Raw genomic sequence first — 15,900 nt, forward strand, 5'->3', positions numbered from 1 at the left:
GGGATGTTCGTTTAGTGTAGGAAGATCGCGTTTATAACTTAAAAATACCCAAAACAGTGCTCACGGAGGCCGCCAACAAGAGGGCGCCCCGGGAAGGGCTGACCCCAAAACGAGGGGTGCGGAGGGGCGCAGCACAGAGGCGGAAGGGGGAAGGGGCGATGAGGCGGGGCGCGAGTACGTGCGTGCGCGCTCGCCGCCGCGGTGGGGCGGTTGCCCCGCCCCCCATTGACGTGCGCGCGGCCGCACCTCGGTCGACGGGAGGCGTGGCCGTAAAGAGGCACGGCCGTGTCGCGAAAGGGGCCGCAACGCTCAGGGCGCTGGTTGACGGCTGGGACTCCATTTTGTTCGCGGCTTCTCTGCTCGTAAGTCGCTTGTTTCCGTGGCTTGTGCGAGGCGAAAAGTTTTAAAAGGGTAAAAGTTGTAAGGAATATTCTGGAACTCTGTTGGTAAGCCTAGCGAGTCTCCATTTTCTCTCCGCAGCAGACGTCGATACCGCGGTTCCGGAGAGGCGGGGAGGATGCGGCCCTTGGACGTCGTCGAGCTGGCAGAGCCGGAGGAGGTGGAGGTGCTGGAGCCCGAGGAGGATTTCGAGCAGTTCCTGCTGCCCGTCATCAACGAGATGCGGGAGGACATCGCGGCGCTGACCCGGGAGCACGGCCGGGCGTACCTGCGGAACCGGAGCAAGCTGTGGGAGATGGACAATATGCTCATCCAAATCAAAACGCAGGTGGAGGCCTCGGAGGAGAGCGCCCTGAACCATCTTCAGAATCCCGACGAGGGAGTCGAGGGCAGAGGGACCAAACGGTGCGAGAAGGCGGAGGAGAAGGCCAAGGAGATCGCGAAGATGGCAGAGATGTTGGTGGAGCTGGTCCGGCGGATAGAGAGAAGCGAATCGTCGTGAAGGAGGGCGGGCGGTAAGGCCGGGGGCCGGCGGGGCCCCATGCGGGTCCTGGTGGTTGCCAGACCCTTGGTTAATCTCCGACGAGACGTGTTTAATAAGGGTCCACGTGGGGTGGAAGTTGGAGGCAGGAGAAATACAGGCGTGCTCGATTTTTACCCCGGGTGTGCGTAGCAATCTGTTAAAAAATCCTCTACGCTGCTGATTTGGGAAAGCCAGGTTTGGGAGTGTTGGGTTGAAACCCAAAGGCCCGGTCAGTAGGGTGACTGCAGAACCGTGATCGTACAGGCCTTTAAGGAGACAAAGTCACAACAGGGGCCGTTGAGCAAGGGGGAATAGAAAGCGGATTATCCGAGGGCAGGGCTCTTACTGGACGAGTTCAGGTTTTGCCAGAAGACTGGAATGGGTCAGGGGGCCTGGAGAAGAGCTGGCGTCCTGCACGGTTAAAGGTGTGCCGGGCTTTGGTTTGTTTGTTCCTTCAGGATGAACTTCTTAATGATGACTTTTCTCCGATTGCGCTTTAGGTTAACAGCCAATGGATTCTGGTCAACTGATGGAGATTGGCTGACATCGTTGAGAAGCTGAAACCAGAGAGCCTTTTGTTTTCTCTCTCTCTCTCTCTTTTTTTTCCCCCCACTCTGTCTACACTCTGTCCTCACTTACACTACGTTTCCGCAATGGTCTGTGGTTGATGACCTCAATATAAGTTTTGACTGTTCGATGTTTTTGTTTGGGAAGGTAACTTTTATTTGGAAAATGCTCTCACACGAGAATTAGGGCCTAGATTGTAAGCTTTTGCAGCAGTCACGTTTGTTCCTGGGCTTTGGTTATTTCTAAATTTTGAGGCGCTTTGCTCTTTCTTGTGTGACTTGAAAGCTCCCTGGGACTTTGAGTCTGTGTCACATGAGACGCAAGAGTTGGAGTTTTCCAGCTCTGGAGGTGCCCAAGGCGCGCTGGGTTACTTCTAGAAGAGTACTTCCTGCGGTAACTGCTAAAGAAGCTGAAGAAGGGACCAGACTTGGACTTGGAATGTGAATGGGGCTGATCTGGCTAGGACTTGATGAATCAGAAGAAGGGGTGGAGGAGGGTAGTGTCTGTATTTTGGGACTTTAATTTCTGTGTGAGACCAAAGGAGAAGAGATGTATTTTGTTCGAAATTTACATTTTATGTAACTCTGATGTAACTTGTCTGGTCAGTTTGTTTGGACAACCCAACTCAGCTTTATTTGACATGGAACCTAGAATAGGAGACAAGATCTTGGTATTCTGTACAAGATGATGTGATACCCTGATGCATCTCGGGGATTCTGGGCATAAAATGAAAGAGATACTTGCAAAGGCTCTTGAGGGGCAGGGAAAGGAAAGGACTGTCTGCGTTGGACCCTAAACTGGACAGGGACTAGGTATTTTTGAAGTTCATAAGTTGTCCTGCTCTAAGTTCATTTGAGTAGCAGACCTGACAAGCATTTGAGGTCAAAACCCTACCATGTGTAATAAAAAGAAAAAAAAAAAAAAAAAAATGACCATGTTAATAAAAGTATTCATTTGCTTGAAAAGACAAAAGACCTAAAAAAGTTATTGACTAATTTTTTTTTTCCTCTCAAAATGAAATCCTTTCCTTTGTCATCATTGCCAAATGGAGAATGAGTGTCCTAAGCCTCTGATCGTGGGGAAGATTTAGCTCCGCCTGCTACTATAGGAACTGGTCAGGGGAAGGACAATCTCGGTTCTTAGTGCAGGAAAGAACCCCTTAAAATCCGGTCGCCCCCGCGGCTCTCTTCAGACAGCCAGGCCAGAGTACTTTCGCTCTTTTAACCTAGACGATCGGAACGTAATTGTACCCTAGTCCTTGCGTTAGCAATATTAAGGGAAGCCGCAATTACAGTGGTGTGGTGGGCCACACACACCCCTCCCAGCCCCTTCAGCCGTGAAGGGCTTGCTCCCCGGCCGCCGGAAGTGCTGCCGACAGCCTTCAGCTGGTCAGTCCTTTTGAGAAGTTCCTCTGCTTAAGAGCTGCCCTAGCCAAGGCCAGGCCCCCTTTCCTGGGCCGGCCCATGTCCATTGACTGATGGGCTGGGGGTCCCAGGGCTCTTTTCCTCTCGCTGCAAGTTGGAACAACTTGGAAGGGCGTCTCTATCAGCTCCCTGCAGGGGGTCTGCTGAGGCTTTTGCTGGGTCTGCCTCATTGCCCCACTTCCTCTGCCTCATCTTACTGGACCTTCCCTTCCACGGGAATGAATCCCTAATAAATTTAACCCGCGATGTAATTTTCCTCGTGGAGTCCGCTTCCTCGGAAGCCCAACGGATAAATGTAAAACCGCGGCAAACCGTGTGTCAAAAGCTACATACCATGTCTCTGGAAGCGTTAAGAAGCATTTCAAAGCAAATAACTGGTGAACGTGGCCTGGAAAGAGGAATACAGCTCAGGACAAAGGAATGAGAGACCTCTCAGGCACAGGGAACAGTGTGAAAAAAATGGCGGAAGTTCCAGATTTTCTACATAGGTTTTAACAGAAGTGGGTAGGATGGAATTATGAACGGAGAAGCAACGACCACCAAAAAAATTTGCGAAAACTAGGAAATTAATATTGGTATGATACAACTAACTAGATTCCAGACTTTTCTGATTTTACCAGTTTCCAGTAATGCCTCTCTTCCTGTCTCCGGGTGCCACATTGCGTTTGGTTAATTTTAAAACGAGCAGCACAATGGCACAAAATTCAAAAGATAAAAAAAGTGGACCCATTCTCCCCATCTTCCCGAGGAAGGCAACGGTTTACCAGTGTCTTGTGTACCGTTCCAAATTATGCATGTTTGAGCATATACATAATTCTCCCCAACCTTGGGGGTTTTTTGAGTTTTTGTTTTTACATAGGTGGTAGTACACTGTATAGCCTGCAAATGTCCTTTGTGTGTTTTCTCCACCTAAAGCTCTGGTTTGAAAATCTTAGCCTATCTAAACATCTAGACGCGCATTCTTGTCTTCAGCAGCTACATGGTGTTCGTTGTTTATCGTCCTACGGATTGTGAAGTAATCAGACGATTCTTAGAGGTTTGCAAACTTTAGTCCTCGATTACTTTCAGTAACTGCTTACTTCCTCTTCGTAAGCAACCACTAATTCCAGAGTCCCCAGCTCCTGAAGTCTATCCCGGATTGCTAGCAGTTGGAGGAGTAATTGAGTCTCTTGCATTTTGTAAGCAAAGAAAGTTCTAAGGAGCCATTCTGAGAGGCAGTCTTAGGAGACTGTACAATCACATCATTGCGTACAGCCAAGGTTGCCGGCATTTTTTATTGTAGATCTGTATGTCCTTTACAAGCCCCAGGCTCTCTGTCCTTTTCCCGGCTGTCCTTCAGAGGTCCGGTCACGGACAGCTGTGCAGGAAGGACCCCTGGGGTTGTTGGCCAGGTTCTCTACATTGCACAGCCTCCCTGAAGCCGGGACCTATCTCTGTTCAGGTGCTTCAGGTGTGACAAATGTCCTTTTATTTATTTTTTTAATGTTTATTTTTGAGAGAGAAAGTGCACAAGCGGGAGAGGAGCAGAGAGAGAGGGAGACAACAATCTGAAACAGGCTCCAGGCTCTGAGCTGTCAGCACTGAGTCCGACGCGGGGCTCAAACTCACAAACCATGAGATTATGACTTGAGCCGAAATCGGACACTTAACCTACTGAGCCACCTAGGTGCCCCTACAAGTGTCCTTTTATATCAGAATGCTATCACAGAAAGAAACGTGGGGGCTACGGGAGCATGGTGGTCTGGAGAGGCATTGGAGAGGAGACAGACAAAGTGGTATGTAACAGAAGCTCTGATGAGAAATGGAGGCAAAGTAGGGGCCCCTGGGTGGCTCAGTCAGTTAAGCATCGGACTCTCGATCTCAGCAGAGATAATGATCTCAGGCTCATGAGTTCAAGCCCTGCGTTGGGCTCCATGCTGGACGGTGTGAAGCCTACCTGAAAGAAAGAAAGAAATGGAGGCAAAGTATGCAAACTGTTCACAATCCGCTGGTCTCACACTTGGTAAGAATCAGGCTGGGAAGACCACTAGGTCCCGCAGAGGCTTCTGCATCCAGCTGTTTCATCAGCTGGCGTGACCCCTGGGAAGAAAGCAAATTTAATTCTAATGACGTGGTAGGACCGACAATAGCCAAGGATGCAATCAACACTTGGACGAGCATCCACAAAAATGACTCCGGGGGCCCCTGGCTGGTTCAGTTCATAGAGCTTGTGACTCTTCATCTCGGGGTCGTGAGTTCAGACCCCACGTTGGGTGTGGAGCTGACTTTAAAAATAAAGTGGAAAACTTTTTTTCTTTTTTTTTTTTTAATGACTCCAAGTGAAGGGAAGACACTCCAAAGAGTTCTTAAACTTGCTGAAGATAAAACCCTGGAGTCCAAGCTACCACGGAACAGAGGGGCTGGGAAACAGGAGATCTGGCTCCCAGCCATCCTGCTACTACTCTCTGTGTGATCTTGGGCACGTACTGGCTTGTCTGGGGTGATTTCCAGCACGGGCATTCTGTGTGACCTCTAGAACTAAAGCTCATCCGGGACAAAATGCTGTAGGGATCATTCGTGCTATTCGCCAAGTACATTCCAAGTATCCACCTTCCAGGCACGCAGTGGAACTGGACTTCCCAGCCCTCTTGTGCTTGGGGGGGGCGGGGGGAGGGAGGGTATGGGAAGGAGGAAGAGGGACAGTGGGAGAGACTAACCCTGGTCAATGAGCTGTGAGGAAAGCGGCACATCTATAATCCAAGCCTGAACCTCCAACAAGAGACCCCCCCAGGGTTCTGTCTGTGGCACAGGGACGAGCAGCATCCAAGATGGTGGTGGATCATCAGCCTATGTTCCTTCAACAAGAGTAGATCCCCTGCCAACCGATGATGAACATGTAGCACAAAGGGGGAGACCCGTATTGTTCCAAGCCCTGAGATTCGGTGGTTGTCAAGATGACGTGACCTACGCTAACCGACAGCTCTTCCTCTCCCGTGTTTTGATGGAAGGGTCGTCCTTCCTTCTTTCTAGGCTTATATCCTCGTTTGTCATCCACATCCCTCCCACTTGCTCAGGGCATTCATTGTCCAAACAACAATCTTCTTTCTCACTCGTTCATTTGTAGCTGTTCACTTTGCCCTGCCCTCAAACAACTCCAAGGTGAAAAAGCCCCAAATCCAAGTCCCTGGTCCTGGAACCTTCCCCCTTCCAGGGAGCAGATAACTATGGAGCGGTCTGAGTTTCCACCATCTTCCAAAGATAAACGCAGAGCTGTTACCTGGTTGACACTGGCCAGATAAATAAATCCATCCAGAGCTTGCTTTAGTGCTGCTCTGAAAAAGCTAGGGTTTCCCCTGGTCAGTTCTGTTTTCTCCTTTCCTGATCCCCAGAATTCTCTGTGGTTCCTTTCTCCTGTTTATGCCCCATCCCTCCTTCCTCAAACCCCATGATTCACAGAACCCTCCGTTCTGTTGTTATCCATTATTCCCAAACTCGCCCATATTATTCTTTGCCCCTTGGAAGACATTTCTTTACCACCAGCTGCGACTAGACTCCCCCAAGCCCTGGGCTTTCCTGCAGCCTCTTGGCGATGGTTCCTAGCGGCACTCAGCTGATCAAGGGCTGCGGTTTCCATACTGGGGTAAAGCTGGGGGAAGGAAACCAGGAATAAAAGATTAGGGTTTTGACGAGGACATTGTTAGAGCAGTGAATGGTAAACACTGAAGGGATAAGCGCAGAAATGCAGAGCAGGAGAAAGCCGCTGTTAATGTGAATTGACGCGTCGGTGAGTTTAAAAAAAAAAAAAAGGTGTTGGAGACTATAGTACACATGTCACCCAGGAGGATGGGGACATGGTCAGAAAGGAGGAGGGCTGAGCAAGGACTTGGAGCCGGTTTGGGGCAATAACAAACCCCAAGTCACCCCCGGGAATGAGCAGCCAAGGGACATCAAGGAGCCCATCAGATGTGAGGAGGGCACGGGGGCCCCCGTGTGGGATGGCCACGGACCTTCCCCAGGATGATGGCAGGACACGGGGCGGAAAGGAGCCAGGAGCTGGGTGCCGAAGTGTGCAACGAACGAGGGGGATTCGATGGGGGAGAGCAGTTGGAGGGTGGCAACGGTGGGGAGGTGGAGAGGGCGGTCGGATGAGCAGCAAGCCCTCTAAAGGAACGCCGCTTTAGACAAGAGGAAGGACGAGGAGTGCCGTGACAATGGCCAGGGGAGAAGGCCGGCCCCAAATCCTGACCGAGGCACGAGAGGAGCGAGCCGCTTTCCCTTCACGGGCCTGAGGACCACGTGGCAGAGTTCTCTGGGGACAGGCTGGCAATGGGTAAGGGTGGGGCGGAGGGCAGGGAGCCAGGCAATGGCTCACCAGTTCCTACAGGACCAGAAGAGTGTCTGAGCTGGAGAGCATTATGGGAAACTTGTCCTAAGAATAGCGCCCTAGGCTGATTTCTACTAGGTTCATCAATGGGACAGATGGGGTGATGAGCATAGTAAATTCAAAGATTTTTTTTTTAAGTAATCTCTCCACCCAGCGTGGGGCTGAAATTTACAACCCCAAGGTTAAGAGTTGCACGCTTTAGGGTTGGAGCCAGCCAGGCGCCCCCAGCATGGTAAATTTAGTCCTGAGTGCAGGCTGAGGGCAGATGGGCATGGCCTTGGCATGACCACCATGGCAGAACCAAAGAAGTGGCAGCCGGAGGTTGTGAAGTGTGCTTCCTACAGTAGCTTCTTCGAAGGAGACCTGAGAGGCCACCTCTACTGGTCATTTGGGGTTGAAAATGGCAGGGGTTAACTGATGAATGGATGAAGAAATTGTGGTTTATATACACAATGGAGTACTACACGGCAATGAGAAAGAACGAAACGTGGCCTTTTGTAGCAACGTGGATGGAACTGGAGAGTGTGATGCTAAGTGAAATAAGCCATACAGAGAGAGAAAGACAGATACCATACGTTTTCATTCTTATGTGGATCCTGAGAAATTTAACAGAAACCCATGGGGGAGGGGAAGGAAAAAAAAAAAAAAAAGAGGTTAGAGTGGGAGACAGCCAAAGCATAAGAGACTCTTAAAAACTGAGAACAAACTGAGGGTTGATGGGGGGTGGGAGGGAGGGGAGGGTGGGTGATGGGTACTGAGGAGGGCACCTTTTGGGATGAGCACTGGGTGTCGTATGGAAACCAATTTGACAATAAATTTCATATAGGGAAAAAAAAAAAAGAAAATCTTCAACCAAACAAAACAAAACAAAAAAAAAATGGCAGGGGTTTCTGCATCCCAAACTGAAACAGTTTTAAGAGATGGCTCCAGGGGTGCCTGGCTGGCTCAGTCAGTAGAGCGTGAGACTCTTGATCTTGGGGTCCTGAGTTCAAGCCCCACATTGGGCATGAGGCTCAGTCATTGAGTGTCTGACTCTTGGTTTAGGCTCAGGTCATAATCTCAAAGTTTGTGAGTTCGGGCCCTGCATTGGGCTCTGTGCTGATGGTGCGGAGTCCGCGTGGAGTTCTCTCTCTCTTACTCTCTTTCTGCCCCTCCCCCGCTCGCGCGCTCTTTCTCTCTCAAAATAAATAAAAACTTAAAAAAACTTACATATATATGTATAAATTAAATTTTCTTAAAAAGACAAGCGTTGTCTCCAGAAGAAGCCATCTTACAGATGAGACAAGCCTGAGGCCCTAAAGTCTCTCTCAAGCATGTTCTTTCTCTAAAGGTTCTTCCCCAGGTAGCAGGTGCCGGCCAAGCGGTGAAGACCGAATTACGACTGCCACCTTCCTATCAAAGCCACTGGCTCCACCTGGGCACCACTGAGTCGAGAGGCTAGGGGAAGGACATAGCCCAGAGACTCGTTTACAAAAAAAAAAAAAACTAGTCTTCACCAGATTGGTGGCTGTGATTACACGCACAGTGGAACTGACTGCAAGAAAACGGACAGGAACCATCCTGGGGTTTTGAAGAAATTATACTGGCAAAGAAATTCCAAGCAGGGTGTGCTGAATCCCATGGCTGCTCAACCTCTGTCAGAATTCCTGAGCCCTGCGCCCTGCGGCCGCAGGAAACAGGCTTCGGAAGCTGCCCTCCCCTGGAAGGGTACATATTTCATCTGTGGCCCGGAGGGGAGAAGTCAAGAGCCTCCCTAAGGGGCTCCTCCTGGAGACGGAGACCAGGAGGGGCTAAATGGGCTCAGCCGGGCGCTGTGCACTCCTGCCCGTGGCCTCGACACAGACACGCTGTGTGCTGCCCTTGGGGAGGCTCAAGACGGGGCAGCTGGCATCCCCCCCGGGGGTTCTCCCAGCCAGAGGACCACAGATGAAAGGCACGGTCCTTCTATAGCTCACGGTCACTGGCGCTAGGCCATCACTTCTCCCGTTTCGTTTGTTGGCAGCGACCCCGTCCACAGTCCCGGAGGGTAATCGAGTTCTGTCACAGGTCTGACCCCCTCCCCCAAACTCAGGAAACTTCTAGCAGAAGCTTCTGCCCAACAGTCAAGCTTACCCTTTAGAAACAAACTAACTGACTGATGGAACAGAGAAAGAAACATTTTTTTTTTTTAATGTTTATTTATTTTTGAGACAGAGAGAGACAGAGCATGAGCGGGGGAGGGGCAGAGAGCGAGGGAGACACAGAATCCGAAACAGGCTCCAGGCTCTGAGCTGTCAGCACAGAGCCCGATGCGGGGCTCGAACTCACGGACCGCGAGATCATGACCTGAGCCGAAGTCGGATGCTCAACCGACTGAGCCACCCAGGCGCCCCGAGAAAGAAACATTTAAAAAAGACAACTGCTCAGAGGATCAGAAAGTGCCAGAAGTGCCCGACAGTTACCTCCATTTTATTATAACGTTAAAACTCCCCTCCGGATATTCATCCCAAACCCTAATAGGGAGTCAGGCTCTGGAAATTATTCTTCACAATCTTCTTATTTGTACAAATAAAGATGACCTTGTGAGACAACTCCCCCAGTACAGTCTCTGTCTATAACTCATAACTAACCAAGGGGCAGAACCATGAGGAAAAAAGAAGCAAAAAACTTGTGGGCATGTTTTTTAAACTACCAGAGCTATTAACCATTATATTCTCATGATAGTTTTTTTTAACGTTTATTTATTTTTGAGAGAGAAAGAGACACAGAGTGAGAGCGGGGGAAGTGCAGAGAGAGAGGGAGACACAGAACTCGAAGCAGGCTCCAGGCTCTGAGCTGTCAGCACAGAGCCCAATGTGGGGCTCGATCCCACGAGCTGCGAGATCATGACCTGAGCCGAAGTCGGCCGCCCAACCGACTGAGCCACCCAGGCGCCCCTAATAATAGTTGGGTTTTTTTTTAAGTTTATTTACTTATTTTGAGAGAGAGCGAATCCCAAGCAGACTCCAAGCTGTCAGCACAGAGCGGACACAGGGCTCAAACTTACGAACCGTGAGATCATGACCTGAGTCGAAATCAAGAGTCGGACGCCTAACCAACTGAGCCACCCAGGTGCCCCTCTGATGATGGTTTTCTAAACATCATCGGTTTGAAAGAATCTCAGTTGTTAGTATTAGTAGGAGAGCTTAGCAAGGTGTCTAGAAACGAAATCGAAACGTGAAAGTCAGCGGTGCTTCCATGCAGCAGAAAGAGAAAATGCATTTTCTACAAGGTGTCCTCTAGTCCGTGCATAGATAAATGGATAAAGAGGATGTGGCAGGCATACACATGGAATATTACTCAGCCATAAAAAAGAATGAAGTCTTGCCATTTGCAACAACAGGGATGGAACCTGAGTGTATGACGCTAAGCAAAATAAGCCAGCCAGAGAAAGACAGATACCAGTTGATTTCATTCATACGTGGAATCGAAGAAACAAAACAAAACAAATGAACAAAGGAAAAAGAGACAAAAAACAGACTCTCCGCTACAGAGAACAAACTGGTGGTTGCCAGAGGGCAGGTGGGGGGGGGGGGATGGGGGGGGTTACATGAAGGGGACTAATGAGCACACTTACCGTGATGGCCACCTGAGTAATGTACACAATTGCTGAATCACTATTTTGTACACCTGAAACTAACAGAACCCTGTGTTATTTATACCGCAATTTTAAAAATAAATAAATAAAAATTAAACCCAACTACCTCTGGAGTGCCTGCCTGGTTCAGCCTCCAACTCTTGATTTGGGTTCAGATCATGATGTCACAGTTCATGAGACCCAGCCCCATGCTGGGGTTCTCTCTCTCTCTCTCTCTGCCCCTCCCTCGACCCTCACAAAATAAATAAATAAACTTAAAAAAAAAACTACCTCGGGGCGCCTGGGTGGCTCAGTCGATTAAGCGGCCGACTTCAGCTCAGGTCATGATCTCATGGTCCGTGAGTTCGAGCCCCGCATCGGGCTCTGTGCTGACAGCTCAGAGCCTGGAGCCCGTTTCAGATTCTGTGTCTCCCTCTCTCTGACCCTCCCCTGCTCATGCTCTGTCTCTCTCTGTCTCAAAAATAAATAAACGTTAAAAAAAATTTTTAAAAAAAACCTACCTCTCAAAAAATAATAATAATAAAATATGTCATTTGTAATAGGATCAAAACAGTTTTTTAATGGTGTGTTATTTTTTCTTAATTTTTTTTTAAAGTTTATTCATTTTTGAGAGACAGAGCATGTGTGGGGAAGGGGCAGAGAGAGGGAGACACAGAATCCGAAGCCGACTCCAGGCTCCGCTCCAAGCTATCAGCCCAGAGCCCGACGCGTGGCTCGAACTCACAAACCACAAGATCACGACCTGAGCCAAAGTTGGACGCTCAACCCACTGAGTCCCCCAGGCGCTGCTTGGTGTATTATTTTCCTAAGAATACTGTAATTGCCACAAACTGAGTGGCTTAAAGCGGTGGCTTAAGAGTGGCTTAAAGTGGCTTAAATCCATTCTCACAGTTCAAGAGGATAGAAATCAGAAATGAAGCTGTCGGCAGGGCCATGCTCCCTCTGAAGTCTCAAGGAGAGAGTCTTTCCTTGTCCCATCCGGCTTCTGGTGACTGTTGGCAATCCTTGGTGTTCCTTTGATCAGCTCAACAGAAGGCACTCTGATTCTTTTCCAAATTGGCCCAGTGCATCGAAGAAGTCTCATCAGGTGGGTCTGGTTGTCCTGGTGAAACTTAAACAAGGAATTCAAAGTCAGAACAAGCAGAAAAGCCAGGACATTCCCAAAGAAGCAGAAGCAGATGGGGGGGGGGGGGGGGCGGGGAGGCTTATCCTGCTTAACCAGATATCGGTACTTACTACAAAGCCTACTTAGTATAAAGTAATTAAGTCACTAGAGTAACAGCCCAAAGATGGAGACTAATGGAACAGAATGCAGACATGCGACGAATTGACAGAGTTGACACCTGACAGCTGTTACATCGCAGAGCAGACGAAATGGATAAAATATTCAGTAAGCAGGGCCGGGATAACTGGGCACAAACGGGGGGAAAACTGCTAGTAGATCCCTGCCTCGAACTGTGTTTCTAGGTGGATTGCCCACGAACATGAGAAAACCAACATCAAGGCTTTTAGAAGAGAGTATATGACCTCAGGGCGGTCAAGGATTTCTTCTTTTCTTAAATTTGTTTTAATGTTTATTTATTTTTGAGAGACAGAGAGAGAGACTGAGTAGGAGCGGAGGAGGCACAGAGAGAGGGAGACACAGAATCCGAAGCAGGCTCCGGGCTCTGAGCTGTCAGCACAGAGCCCGACGCGGGGCTCGAACCCACGAACCGTGAGATCATGACGGATCAAGTCGGATGCTCAACCGACTGGGCCACCCAGGCGCCCCAAGCATTTCTTAAAATAAAACCGGGGGGCGGGGGGGAAGCATAAAAGGAAACCTTGATATTTTGTCTTCATCAAAATTAAAATATTAACTTGTACAAGGATGTTTGGAGCAGCATCACTCATACTAGCCAAAGGGTAGAGACACCGCCAGTGGCCACCAATGGATGAACAGATAAACGAATTGTGGCACGTTCGTGAAATACTTTTTGGCCCGAACAAGGAATCAAGTGCTGATACATGCTACAACTTGGATGAAGCTCGAAAATATTATGCAAAGTGAAAAAAACCCAGACACAAAAGGCCACACAGTGTAGCATTCTTTTTTTAAAAAAATTTTTTAAGTTTATTTTTTTTTAGTAAATCTCTACACCAATGTGGAGCTCTAATTCATCACCCCGAGATTAAGAATCGCATGCTCTTGGGGCGCCTGGGTGGCTTAGTCGGTTAAGCATCCGACTTCGGCTCAGGTCATGATCTCACAGTCCGTGAGTTCGAGCCCCGCGTCGGGCTCTGTGCTGACGGCTCAGAGCCTGGAGCCTGTTTCAGATTCTGTGTCTCCCTCTCTCTCTGCCCCTCCCCTGTTCATGCTCTGTCTCTCTCTGTCTCAAAAATAAATAAACGTTAAAAAAAATTAAAAAAAAAAAAGAATCGCATGCTCTTCCCACCAAGCCAGCCAGTGCCTCTGTATGATCCCTTTTATCAACGTTTATTTATTTTTGGGACAGAGAGAGACAGAGCATGAACGGGGGAGGGGCAGAGAGAGAGGGAGACACAGAATCTGAAACAGGCTCCAGGCTCTGAGCCATCAGCCCAGAGCCTGACGCGGGGCTCGAACTCATGGACCGTGAGATCGTGACCTGGCTGAAGTCGGACGCTCAACCGACTGCGCCACCCAGGCGCCCCTGTATGATCCCTTTTATATATTTATTTATTTTAATGTTTGTTTATTTTTGAGAGGGAGAGACAGAGCACAAGTGGGGGAGGGGCAGAGAGAGAGGGAGATAGAATGGGAAGCAGGCTCCGGGCTCTGAGCTGTCAGCACAGAGCCCGACGTGGGGCTCAAACTCACAAACCGTGAGATCATAACCTCAGCCGAAGTCAGAGGCTTAACCAGCTGAGCCACCCAGGCGCCGCTATTCCTTGTATATGATGTTATGGACCAAACTGTGTTCCCCCAAATTTGTATGCTGACGTCCTAATCCCCATCGTGACTGTGTTCGGAGACAGGGCCTTTGTTTTAGTCCATTGTAGCTGTTGTGACACAATACCACAGACTGGGGGGGGGGGGGGTGCTTATAAGCAACAGAAATTTATTTCTCACAGTTCGTAGATTTGAAATAATCTAACGATAAATCATCAGCACTCGTAGTAGAGTTTAGCAAGGTTTCTAGAAACAAAAATGGCTGTAAATCCAAGATCAAGACACCCACATGGCTGAACTCTGGTGAGAGCTCTCTTCCTGGTTGATAGCAGCCGGGGACTTCTTGCTGAGCCCTCACAGGGCACAAGGAGAAGGCCAAGGCTTTGGGGAGTACCGTGGGGGTCTCTTTTATAAGAGCATTAATCCCAGTCAGGGGGGGCTCCACCGTCATGACCTAAGCCCTCCCAAAGGCCCCCCTTCTAACACCATCACATCGGGCCTTAGGATTTCAACATACGAATTTGGCAGGGGTGGGTGGGGCGGACACACCATTCAGATCATAGTAGCCTTTAAAGAAGTAATAAAGGTGAAATGAGGTCACAGGGGTGGAATACTAAGCCAACAGGACTGGTGTCCTTACAGAAAGAGGAAGAGACACCAGGGATGCTCAGTGAGCACAGAAAAGACCATGCTAGGACACAGTGGCGAGGTGGCCATTTGCGTGCGAGCCAGGGACAGAGGCCCAGAAGAAACCAAATCTGCCAACACCTTGACCGTGGACTTCCAGCCTCCGGAACTGGGAGAAAATACATCTCTGTTGTTTAAACTCACCCATTCTGTGGTATATCGTGGAAGCCTCAGCAGAGGAGTGCGTATGATATACCAAGAACAGGCAAATCCGTGGAGACAGAAGGGAGACTGATGGTGGCCAGGGGGTGAGGGGAGGGAGGCTGCGGGGCGATCACTGAGTGGCACTGGGGGAGCACTGAAAAAATTTTAGAACTAGAGAAAGCTGGCGGTAGCATAACACTGTGAATACACAAAATATCACTGAATTGTACACTTTATGGAAATTTAGTTATATATTACATGAATTTCGCCTCAAATTTGTTTTATTTATTTATTATTTTTTTTAATGTTTATTTATTTTTGAGACAGAGAGAGATAGAGCATGAACGGGGGAGGGTCAGAGAGAGAGGGAGATACAGAATCTGAAACAGGCTCCAGGCTTTGAGCAGTCAGCACAGAGCCCGACGCGGGGCTCGAACTCACGGACTGTGAGATCATGACCTGAGCCGAAGTCGGACGCTCAACCGACTGAGCCACCCAGGCGCCCCAACCTCAAATTTGTTTTAAACACTAGAGCATTCAGCCGGGGGGGCTCAGTCGGTTAAACGTCTGACTTTGGCTCAGGTCATGATCTCACAGTTTGTGAGTTCGAGCCCCGCGTCTGGCTCTGTGCTGACAGCTCGGAGCCTGGAACCTGCTTCAGATTCTGTGTCTCCCTCCCTCTGCCCCTTCCCTGCTCATGCTCTCTCTCAGTCTCTCAAAAGTGAATAAACATTAAAAATAATTTTTTTCTTTTAATGTTTATTTATTTTGAGAGAGAAAGCATGTGAGCAGGAGGGAGCAGAGAGAGAGAGAGAGAGAGAGAGAGAGAGAGGAGAGAATCCCAAGCAGGCTCCATGCTACCAGCACAGACACAAGGCTGATCCTACAATCCTGGGATCATGACCTGAGCCAAAATCAGGACCAGATACTCAAATGACGGAGGCACGCAGGCACCCCACGTTTAAAAGATTTTGTATTTTATTCTAAAAATTTTTGTTAGTGTTTATTTTTCAGAGAGAGAGAGAGACAGAGCACTAGCAGGGGAGGGGCAGACAGAGAGGAAGACACAGAATCCAAAGCAGGCTCCAGGCTCCGAGCTGTTACCACGGAGCCTGACTTGGAGCTCCAACCCATGAACCGTGACATCATGACCTGAGCCAAGGTCGGACACTTAACCGACTGAGCCACCCAGGTGCCCCAAGATATGTTTTAAAATTTCTTTTAATGTTTATTTATTTTTGAGACAATGCGAGAGACAGAGTGCAA

General features: G+C 49.1%; 1 protein-coding gene across 1 annotated transcript; it reads left to right on the forward strand.

Moving 5' to 3' along the window:
* Positions 1 to 276: 276 nt before the first annotated feature.
* Positions 277 to 2,398, forward strand: MRFAP1 (Morf4 family associated protein 1). Its single transcript, XM_047857531.1, has 3 exons — positions 277 to 362; positions 481 to 914; positions 1,423 to 2,398. Exon 2 carries the CDS (start codon positions 518 to 520, stop codon positions 899 to 901), a length of 384 nt encoding a protein of 127 aa, XP_047713487.1. The 5' UTR covers positions 277 to 362; positions 481 to 517; the 3' UTR covers positions 902 to 914; positions 1,423 to 2,398.
* The last annotated feature ends 13,502 nt before the right edge of the window (positions 2,399 to 15,900 follow it).

The sequence above is a fragment of the Prionailurus viverrinus genome, chromosome B1 (genome assembly GCF_022837055.1).
Source record: "Prionailurus viverrinus isolate Anna chromosome B1, UM_Priviv_1.0, whole genome shotgun sequence".
Lineage (NCBI taxonomy): Eukaryota > Metazoa > Chordata > Mammalia > Carnivora > Felidae > Prionailurus > Prionailurus viverrinus.